This window comes from Sorex araneus, chromosome 6 (assembly GCF_027595985.1).
Source record: "Sorex araneus isolate mSorAra2 chromosome 6, mSorAra2.pri, whole genome shotgun sequence".
NCBI lineage: Eukaryota > Metazoa > Chordata > Mammalia > Eulipotyphla > Soricidae > Sorex > Sorex araneus.
In genome coordinates, this window is record NC_073307.1 from 162,410,947 (window position 1) to 162,422,084 (window position 11,138).

The following is an 11,138-nucleotide window of genomic DNA, read 5'->3' on the forward strand; positions in this document are numbered from 1 at the left end:
TCTTTCAGGGTCAGGGGAATGAGACCCATCATTGTTACTGGTTTTGGCATATGAATATGCCATGGGGAGTTTGCCAGCAGCAGTCAATCTGTAGGTTCAGTGTAGGGGCGCTCACCCAATCATGTTCTCTTGGGAACCTCCCATGCGGGCAGGACACTCTCGGTAGCTTGCCAGGCTCTCCCAGAGGGAGAACTAGGCCATAAGATGTCGCTTTCAGGAGTTTGGTTTTAAAGTCTCTGGATGTTAGCCATTGGTGGGATTACATGGCACTGGGGGCAGTCCCTGGGTGTGACCTCTTAGCTACTGGAAGATGGGGAATCTGGGCGAAAGAGGTCCATTCCTGATCCGAGCAGTCTTGGAGGTCTCAGCCCTGGGTCCCACATACCTGGGTTCCTCTGCCGGTTCCTTCATGTGTGAGGCTCGTCCGAATGTGTGGAGAGGGACCTTGAGCATGGCTGTGGCTAGGCTCTGGAGATCTTCGGCCGTGGAAGCTCTGCTCGGGTCAGGGAGGAAACTGAAGCCCATCTTCTCCGAAGGGCCCCGGGTAAGACAGCCAGACGTGTGGGCAAGAGATTGTAATAATAATGATGATAATGATGGTGATGATGATGATGATAATGATGAGGATGAGGATGATGATGATGAGGAGGAGGAGGAGGAGGATCATGATGATGATGAGTTTAAGTTCTCAAACACGTTAGACCTGGTGATGCCTATCTTAGCAGATATGCATGTGCCACCCCTAACTGCAACCCTGTGCGTGTCTGGGGTAGAGTCCCGACTCACACTATTCTTCAGGGGCCCAGACTGGTACTGCCTTTGCCCCTACCCGGCTACCCAGTGCCACAGCCCCCCCAACACTGAGATCTCGGAGCACACAAACCCCTCAGGGTAACATCACTAATACTGGGAGTGAAGCCCAGGGCTCTGCTCTGTTCTCAGAGCTCAGCGGAGGGTCACCTGACCAGCAGCAATCAGCGGGCTCAGTGTGGGGGCGCTCAGCCAATCATGTTCTCTTGGGAACCTACAGGCGCCTGTGGGTGTGGGGGGGTGGGAGGGGGGACAGAGGCCTGGGAGACTTGTGCAGGACACTGTGGGGGAGGCTGGAGCCCCAGGCGGGATTAGGAGGAGCCACAGGGGAGAGACTAGATTGACCGGGAGAATTGGGAAAATGGGCGGATCCTGCAGGGGCAGCAGGAGCAGCGGGCACTGGGGCCGCACCCAGTCATGGCCGCGTGGACACACAGCGCCAGCTACGGGCCCTGGGTCCTGTTCCTGTCCATCGGGATGGGCCTGTCCCCGAGCTTCTGTGGAAGCACCCGCGTCCTGCAGGAGAAAGACGGACACAGACACAGACCCCGGAGTCCAGCCCTTTATTGCTCTGTCTTCCGGGGGCAGGGGGCAGCGTGGATGGCATCAGGATAGTGGGGACGTTCCTGCTGCCAGACAGTGGCCTGAGCTTGAGTCGGCTCAGAATTCCCTGAGGAGAGAAAGCGGGTCGCCTTGTCATAGGGACAGAGTCCCACCCGCGCCGCCCCCTAGCCGAGCTCCAGCTCTTATCCCCAGAGGCGACCCCGTGCCTGAGGCCTGGGGCTCCCTAGGAACTTTGGGGCTCATACACCGGGGTCTAATTGGGTTGTAGGGCCCCCACCTGCACTGCCTGAAATGAGCCCCATGGGTCCATCAGGGTGACTGAGAGGCCAGACCCAACCCCCTTGGCTAGGCCTGACGTCGGGGTTTGGGGATCTCACCACATTCTTGTTAGTCTGGGAAACACAATCATTTCAGGAGCGAAACAGAGCTCCTCGGGCATGGTCGTCTTTAATTCCCAGCAATTTTAAGAAAGCGTCTTTCTTTTTCTCCACCTGCAGCAGGAGAAGAAGGTCACTAGCGTGGAGCTCCAGCCACCACGCACACACCCGGGCCGTCACCCTGCAGGGACCAGCTGGCTCATGCCCTCTTCAGCAGAACCCGGGGGGCAGAGAGGCCAGAAAGGGCTCCTGAGCGGGGCAGGGCCCTCGAGAGAAGGAGGCGCTGCCGGCGGGGAGCAGCAGTGGAGAGGAGCTGTGGGAGTCCGCTGTGGACACTGGGGAGGGACACACGGGCCTGGGGCTGGGTCAGGCGTAGGAAACCGACAGGGGGCGCTATGGGGAAGGAGTGAGTGCCCTGAAGTCTAGGTCGGGGCTTGGCTAATCAGTAGCCAGGGAACAAGGGGGATGCTGAGCCACGGAAAACAATCCTATCCCGGTGCTCAGCCCCCTGCAGCCCCAGTGGGCGCTCAGGCTCATCTGCTGAACGAGGGCCGGGACTGTTTGTTTCTCCAGAAGCAAAGCTTTCACTGCAGTTATTCCCCGGGCGTCACCAAAAGGGGTTTCTGAATTAGGAAGTGGACCCTGGCGGGGTGGGGACCCGTCATGGTGCAGGAGGGACAGACGATATTCCCTGTGTGGGCGCACTCAGCAGAGCAGGTGTCACCCTGACGTTTCTTGGCCCTGCAGCAACCCTCCTCATAAATCTCCTGTGTCCACTTCACCGAGGGGAAAACTAAGGTCACAGTGTAAAAGACTCGCCCAAAGCCACGCCGTGATAATTTTGAGATAACCAATCTAGAGGAGTTCAGAGAGACGGAAATAACACCGCAAACACGGAACAAAGGAAATATTGCAAGGCGAACACAGAGCAGATGTTTGTGGCATTGGGTACTTAACTCAGGAGAGAGAAGAATCCAACCCCGCTCCAGGGGTAAAAGGAAAAGTTTCAGGCGTGAAGACAGCTGCCTTGCATGGGTGAGGCCAGATGTGCTCCAGCACCACAAGTAAAGGGGACTCGTGCCCCAGTGCTCATGTGTGTGTGTGTGTCCGTGTCGTGTCTGTGTGTGTGCTCCAGAAGCCCCACCAGACAAGCTTAAAGAGACTGTCAGCACCACAGTTCATCAGAGTGACCTGAGAAATCACACAGATGGTGCCATCACCACGCCATCCCATGCCATCCCCACACAGAGGTGCCCAGACAGCCTCAGTAACTTCCCGGGCTCCATCCTGGGCTCCATATTCCCTAAATGTATCATCACCACAAAAACAACACCCTTATCTAGTTCTTCCTCCTCTTTACAAGGAGCCCTATGCCCTTTTGGGGTGTCCAGGGTATGGAGACTCAGGGGTCAATAGATGGACAGCAGCAGGGAGGACCAAGGGGAGCTTCCTCTGCACACAGGACCCAAACCGCCTCCTCTGCCATAGTCATGCTCTCCCCAACTCCTCTACTCCTGTTCTCTCTCCTGTCCACACCTGGTATTGCTCTGCCTGCCCCTGAGGTGCCCGGGGTGCAGCCCAGGGTCTCCCGCATGCCAGGCATGTGCTCTGCCGCTTCACCCACAGCCCCGGCTCCTCCTCTGCCCAATCCTCGAATCCCCCATACTCTGGGTTCTAGAATCTCTGTCAAAGATCAGACCCTAAGATAAGAGCCACCTCCACTGCGCGGTGGCCTCTCCCTGACCCCCTCCAATGAAATCCAGGCCTGTGTGGCTATTACATGGGATCACATACCACCTATCCTGCTGTGCTAGGCTGAGTGAACAGGTAGTGAGCACCGTGGGCCTCAGTTTCTCCATCCGTGAAACGGGTGATAGAACCTGCTCTCACCAGTGATGAGTATGACTCAGCTTCATCTTCATCTTCAGAGCCTGAGCTGGTGTCGCTTCATCTCCCACCCTGACTGTGACTTTGGAGCATGCACAGTGGCTCTCTCCCCAGTTCCAGTTATGTCCAATAATCCCCTGACCAGTACACTCAGGGGGGACATGGCTTAGAATGGGGACATGGCTGGGAACAGGGACACACCTGGTCAGAGCGAGCAACTCCATGGCGCAGCTCCGTGGCGAAGTGCTCACAGTTCTGATAGATGAGATTGTAGCTTCTCTTCTGCCCCACCAGCGCCAAGGCCCTTTGGACGATCTGCTCAGCAGGCCGTGCCCTGAGCTCCCCATCATACTTGTTATTGACCCGGAAATTGCTCCCTGCGGCCACCTCCAACAGCAGCTCCTTCTTCACCTCGGCTCGGATACCCTGCGAAGATGCTGCCACAACTGATTCCACATCCCGAATATCAATGTCTACGGGGACACAAGAGAGGACTCGGGGTCAACTCTGCACATGCCCTGGGAGTCCACCAGCCCAAGTAAGTCACCCCATGGCCCCAGATGACCATGGGGAGGGGATGACACCTAAAGGACTGACATATCCCGGCTCCAACTAACTATGCGGCCACAATGGGCCTGGGCCTCTGGCAAAGATTTTGGAGTCTCCAGACTCTCTTTCCCTCATTTCTTTTCTATAAGACAACTGGGAGGAACCCGGGTCTCCCACACGGCCATGCCCTCCTCACCCCTGCTTTCTGAAGCAGACCCCTGCAGTTTTTCAAATGCCCCAAGACAGATGTTGCTGGAATTGTCGCATGAAGGTGGGTGACACGGGCACAGGGACAAGGCATCAGATGCTTGTTACTGGGGCCAACCAACCACCCACTCACTTGTGGCCAGTCAGCAACCCTGCACCACCCTGAGCCCCAGCTGGGAAGCCTCAGCAGGCCAAGCCGGAAGCTCCAGGGCAGGAGGTGTCCAAACTCTGAATTGTCAAATTCCCTATTCTCCTCTAAGCCTCCCCAGGAGACCAGAGTCTGGCTCAGCTGCTCTAGAGGCTGTCTGTGTGGGAGGGGGGGTTCCGCTGTCTTTCACCATTGATTATCACCAAAGGGCAATTCAACACCGTGTCTGGTCAGGCTCCTCCAGCTGCAGGACCAGATGGGGACACAGGACACCTCGAGGGCAGCATCAGGCCCTCTGGCATCTCACCGGGCCAGAAGGGGAGACTGCAGGCAGGAGAGGAACCTGGGCAGAGAATGTGGGCACGGAGGGCACGGGGCTCACTGGTAGACTTCATGTCCCTCCTGGGGCAGCCCTGGACTCCGTGACAGGACACCCTAAAAATATTCTAGGTTCTGGAGATGGGACCTTGGTGGGGAGCAGCTCGGCGTGCACTGACTCGGGTTCCTTCCAGGCACCACCTGGTCCTGGAGCAATAGCGGGTGTGACCTGGGCACCCCCAGCACTGCGAGGCCTGAGCAGCCCCACAGCCTCGGCCTGGGAGGAACCCAGGACAGCGAGGATGAGAACTGAGGGTGGGACCTCAATGGCTCCTGAGGATTATTACAGAAGACCTCCTAAAATTTATACCAAGATCCATTTGTGTGTGTGTGTGTGTGTGTGTAAAAACACCCTACACTGCAATCTGCCTCAATATTTCTGACCCCAAAATTTCTTCTTCAGACCTCACCTCTCTGGAATTTCCGGCTACTGAAGAACAGAAGCTGGTGGGCTATCAGGGGACAGCACTGGTCATGTGGCCTCAGTGGCCTCCCCAATGGCCAGGCCTGCAGGGGGGCCAGCACAGTGTGTCACAAAACCAACAGTCATGCCAACCCATCCTCAAGAGAGACCCCGTGCTTACCGGGACTGGTCACATGGACCACGTAACCATTTCCCACATACACGGCCCAGTGCTGATATTCCAGCCCGGGACTGTTCAATTTCCCACTACGGAAAAATTCAATCAGATCTCCAGGTTTGGGCTCAGGATGGAACCTACTCTGCAAAAGAAAAAACAATAGAAAGAGGTGAGTCCTGAGTTTCCTGCCTGCGAGTGAGCCTTTGTGGACAGAGATGACACGGTCCCAGAGGAGTCCTGAGAGGGGACTCACAGGGAGGAGTGCACAGTGAGAGGGAACCCCTCCCTACAGAGCAGGTCTGTGTCAGAGAGAGAGGCCTATTCTCGTGTTCCAACCCCCAGGCCAGGCTGGGGACACTGAGCTCAGCCCCTTCACGTGGGCCTCACTCCCGGGACTCAGAGCTGCCCCCACAGAGGAGGGGACTCAGGGTCAGGAAGGGCAGGAGCCTGTCAGCCCCCTCCCCGGTAGAGATGCCGAGACTGTATCTGAGTATTTCTCCCCGTGCACCCCGAAACCCCCACAACCACAGGGGTCAGCCCGGGGCAGCTGCAATCTGAGTCCAGGCAAGAGGCTGACAGGGAGCCCAGGGGAGCTCAAGAGTTTGGGGGGGCTGATCGGCATGAACAGTGAAACTGTGCCCTGGTCCTCTGCAGAATGGGGGCCCCTTCACAGGAGTCTCTGTGGGTGCCCTGGTCTCTAGGGCTGCCCAGGAGTCTCTAGTGCCCAGGAGTCTCTGGGGGTTCCCACACCTGCTGCGGCTGCCTCAGCTGAGTCAGATGCCCTGAGCAGGGGCTGCACTGTTGGGGGTTGGGTGAGCGCTGCCCACTGAGGCTCAGGAAGAAATGATGGAACAAGGCCCTGGACCCAATGGATCTGAGTCAACATGGGGGTGGCAGAAAGAGGGAGCAGTCACTGGACCCCAGACCTTTAATTGTCACTCTCACTGTCATCCCGTTGCTCATCGATTTATTCGAGCTGGCACCAGTAACGTCTCCATTTTGAGACTTGTCATTAGTGTTTTTGGCATATCCAATACACCACAGGTAGCTTGCCAGGCTCTGACATGCGGGGACCTTGGATTAGCACCAATTTTCTGATTTTAAGATAAGGGTCCCTCAAAGAAACGGAGCAAGCAATCCTGAAATCTATATGGAACAATAAACGCCCACGGATAGCTAAAACAATTCTTGGGAAAAAGATGATGGGAGGCATCACCCTCCCCAACCTTAAACTCTACTACAAAGCGGTAACAATTAAAACAGCATGGTACTGGAACAAAGGCAGAGCTGTAGACCAATGGAACAGGGTGGAATATCCCTACACACAACCCCAAATGTATGATCATCTAATCTTTGATAAGGGAGCAAGAGATGTGAAGTGGAGCAAGGAAAGCCTCTTTAACAAATGGTGCTGGCACAACTGGACAACCACATGCAAAAAAATGGGCTTAGAACTCGATCTGACACCATGCACAAAAGTCAGATCAAAATGGATTAAAGACCTCAACATCAGACCACAAACCATAAGGTACATTGAAGACAAGGTAGGCAAAACCCTCCAGGATATTGAAGATAAAGGTATCTTCAAAGGTGACATGGAACTAAGCAATCTAGTAAAAACAGAGATCAACAAATGGGACTACATTAAACTAAAAAGCTTCTGCACCGCAAAAGATACAGCGACCAGAATACAAAGACTATCTACAGAATGGGAAAGGATATTTACACAATACCCATCAGATAAGGGGTTGATATCAAGGGTATATAAAGCACTGGTTGAACTCTACAAGAAGAAAACATCCAACCCCATCAAAAAATGGGGTGAAGAAATGAACAGAAACTTTACCAAGGAAGAGATACGAATGGCCAAAAGGCACATGAAAAAGTGCTCTACATCACTAATCATCAGAGAGATGCAGATCAAAACAACCATGAGATACCACCTCACACCACAGAGACTAGCACACATCCAAAAGAACAAAAGCAACCGCTGTTGGAGAGGATGTGGGGAGAAAGGGACCCTTCTACACTGCTGGTGGGAATGTCGGCTAGTTCAGCCCTTTTGGAAAACAATATGGACGATTCTCAAAAAACTAGAGGTTGAGCTCCCATTTGACCCAGCAATACCACTGCTGGGAATATATCCCAGAAAAGCCAAAAAGTATAGTCGAAATGACATCTGTACTTATATGTTCATCGCAGCACTGTTTACAATAGCCAGAATCTGGAAAAAACCCGAGTGCCCTAGAACAGATGACTGGTTGAAGAAACTCTGGTACATCTATACAATGGAATACTATGCAGCTGTTAGAAAGAATCAGGTCATGAAGTTTGCATATAAGTGGATCAGCATGGAAAGTATTATGCTAAGTGAAATGAGCCAGAAAGAGAGAGACAGACATAGGAAGATTGCACTCATCTGTGGACTATAGAATAACAGACTATAAGACTAACACCCAAGAATAGTAGAAATAAGTACCAGGAGGTTGTCTCCATGGCTTGGAGGCTGGTCTCTCATTCTGGGCAACTCAGAGAAGGGAACACCAAGTAAAATGTGATTGGAGGTCATGTGGGGGAAAGATGATGCGGGCCCAATATAGGCTAGAGACTGAACACAATGGCCACTCAACACCTTTATTGCAAACCACAACACCTAATCAGAAAGAGAGAACAAAAGGGAATACCCTGCCATAGTGGCAGTGTGGGGTGGGGGGAGACGGGACTGGGGAGGGGGGAGAGGGATGTTGGGTTTACTTTTGGTAGAGAATGGGCACTGGTGAAGGGATGGGTTATCAAACTTTGTAAGGGAGAAACATGAGCACAAATATGTATAAATCTGTAACTGTACCCTCACATTGACTCACTAATTAAAAATAAACTATTAAATTAAAAAAATAAATAAAATAAAATAAGGGTCCCTGGAGACTTACAGAGGCCATTTTTTTCTCGGTGAGATTCGATGCCTGTGGTTCAGCCTTCGTTGCGCTGCAGAGTTTTATTTTCTCTCAATCATACTCAGGTGCACCTGTGTCATAAATGATGCGCATCAAAGTTCACATCGCAGCTCTGTGTCCCCTGCAGGGCAGGGTCGAGCCCAGTAGGCACAGAGACTCTAGGGTTAAGCAGAGGAGATATCGGGGTTCCACCTCAGAGTCTACAGGGGCAGACGGTGAGTAGAGCCGAGGTATTACCTTTCACTTTCCATACACAGAGCTTCAAACCAGTGATTATTAAGGAAAGGGCTGAGTCCTACAGATAATCACGCATCTCTCCTAGTTATGTTCCTGATAGCAACTGCCTCGTTCTTCCCTTGCCCTCATCCATTCTCTTTTCAACTAGGGAAAAACCTGCTCTGCCTCTGTGGGAGAGCTGTCCCCCCTAGGTGACTGGCATCTAAACTGGGGAAGACCTGGAAGGTCCGAGCATCAGGCCTTTTGTTGGAAATATCTGCAATTATTCCAGACCAGACAGTATGGGGAAATGACAAGAAACACACAAAGGGGGACAAGAAACACAAAGGACAGAGGACAGTGACAAGAATGGAAAAAGCCAAAGGGAAAACACAGAACTGCTTAGAGATGGAATCCGTCCGGATATCGCAGTGAGCGGGTCCTTGAGCCCTTTGAAGTCCATGCACCCCCTCCAGGGAATGCGGAAGTGCTGACCCCAAACAGCCCCGTTAGGAGCTCAGGCACTTCCTCAGTATTGTACCCCAGGCACCAGGTCAGGGGGCGCCTGTTTCTGAGCAGGAGCAGAGCGGCTGAGGGAGGGACCCCGGGGTGCAGGAAGCAAAAAAGGAAGGCACGGTTTGGTGTGGGGAGGCAGGGCCGCTCTCCTGACTCTACCCCTTGGATCATGTTTTTGAGCCCCTCCCAGTGTGTCCCACTGACACAGAGCAGGGACAGAGGAGGTGGATGGGGCTGGAGGGTCCTCCCTGAGCCGCCAACCTGCCCCACCCAGGCCTAGCAGCTCTGGCACTGTCACCCCTAGGAAGGTCCCCACAGTCCCCACTCACTGAACTGCCAGATGGGGGTCGGGTGCCTGTGGGGTCTCAGGCAGTGCCCCTGGCCCAGGACGTGGTGCCGCACAGACCCTCAGGTTCCGGGGACGATGGAGTCCGAGGCACTAAGTTCACCCCAAGAACTGCTCTGAGGCCTTGAGACACGGCCCGAGCCCCAGCCAACCCACTGTTAACCCTGCGCACAGCCGCACCTCACCCAATTCTCTCTCCCAAACCCACCAGTCCAATGGCACAGTTTCCAGGACACTTACCAAGGCTACTGACCCGTCTCCTAGTTACCTGCTGCCCGGTAGTCCAGCGTTTAAATACATCGCAATTCTGTTTCACTTTCACAAAAGTTTCACTTTCTCTCTGACCCTCCCAGGCATGTTAACATTTTAAATTCCACATCAAGAAATTGCTGTAAAAGCTGCCATTTCCGGGGCTGGAGTGATAGCACAGTGGGTAGGGCGTTTGCCTTGCACGCGGCCAACCCGGGTTCGAATCCCAGCATCCCATATGGTCCCCTGAGCACCGCCAGGGGTGATTCCTGAATGCATGAGCCAGGAGTGAGCCCTGTGCATCGCCGGGTGTGACCCAAAAAGCAAAAAAAAAAAAAAAAAAAAAGCTGCCATTTCCTTCTCCAAGCAGGGCAGGCCCCACCCTACGGACACATTGACCTGTAAATGAGCCAGAGAGAGGAGACATTGGACAGCAGAAGCTGAGTAGAATAGTGGAATATGGTGATGTTGTTCAAGGTCAGGGCAAAGGCCAAGGTCACCCCGTCTGACAGCTGGACACAGTTCAGTGGGTAGGAACCGATTTGGATGCAGCCGACCCCAGTTCCACCCAGGCACTGTCTATGATCCCCTGAGCACCACCAGGAGGGACATCTGAGCCCAGAGCATGAGAGGCCCAAACCCCATACCTCTACCCAATGTGCAAGGGTAGGAGGGGAGGAGGGGACGGAGAGAAGGGGTAGGTTGGACGGAGGGAGAGAGATGAGAGTCTGGGCAGGGAGGGAGGTGCTGCCAGGAGCCCACACTCAGCCCCAAACTGCCTGGCCTGAGCAGAACAAACCTCACAGGTCACTCCCGATGACTGGGTGCGGCCTAGAGACACTTTCCCGCATCCCACAACCATGGATGGTCCCCGCCACCGGCAGGCCTATATGCAGGGTCAGTTGCTGCCAGTTAAAAGGTTTATCCAGGTGCCAGCAGCCTGAGAAGACCCCCACAAAGCATCCTGGTCTCGGGAGGGCTTGTGGTTATCGGGTGGGGGGAGGAAGCAGCAAAGGCAGACATGGGAGGTAGGGGAGGGGCAGGAGCCAGGAGCTCTGATGGATGCAGGTCACGATGATGATGGTGATTATGATTATCATGATGATGATGATGGTGGTGGTGGTGATGATGGTGGTTTGAGAAATCACTGGTCCTGCCTGTCATGTGTGAAGCTCAGCTTACCCCAGTTCAGTGCTGCCCCTCATACCTGGCCATCGGGAAGGACACCCATTCTTGGTTATTCCATCAGGGATGGGTGCCTGTTCCACCTAAGCCCGCATGCCATGGGGCCGTTTCTTATTCCTGGGGAAGGCTGAGCCAAGGGTGAAGGTGTGAAAGGAGAGACTGTCGTGAGTA

At 54.0% G+C, this 11,138-nt stretch overlaps 1 protein-coding gene across 1 annotated transcript; it reads right to left on the reverse strand.

Annotated features, from left to right (window-relative positions):
* Positions 1-1,359: 1,359 nt before the first annotated feature.
* On the reverse strand, positions 1,360-9,828 carry LOC129405669 (phospholipase A and acyltransferase 3-like). Its single transcript, XM_055142643.1, has 6 exons — positions 9,774-9,828; positions 8,432-8,526; positions 5,505-5,643; positions 3,840-4,111; positions 1,752-1,865; positions 1,360-1,480 (listed from the first exon to the last, which is right to left on the reverse strand). Exons 2-5 carry the CDS (start codon positions 8,438-8,440, stop codon positions 1,785-1,787), a joined length of 501 nt encoding a protein of 166 aa, XP_054998618.1. The 5' UTR covers positions 8,441-8,526; positions 9,774-9,828; the 3' UTR covers positions 1,360-1,480; positions 1,752-1,784.
* Between the last annotated feature and the right edge of the window lie 1,310 nt (positions 9,829-11,138).

What these genes read in the sequence shown, in the direction of transcription:
- LOC129405669 (XM_055142643.1), bottom strand. An exon ending in GGTCCATGTGACCAGTCCCG is followed by an intron (nt 4,112 to 5,504) that starts GTAAGCACGGGG and finishes GTGTCCCCGTAG; the next exon opens with ACATTGATATTCGGGATGTG. An exon ending in GAGTTGCTCGCTCTGACCAG is followed by an intron (nt 1,866 to 3,839) that starts GTGTGTCCCTGT and finishes CTCCTGCTGCAG; the next exon opens with GTGGAGAAAAAGAAAGACGC.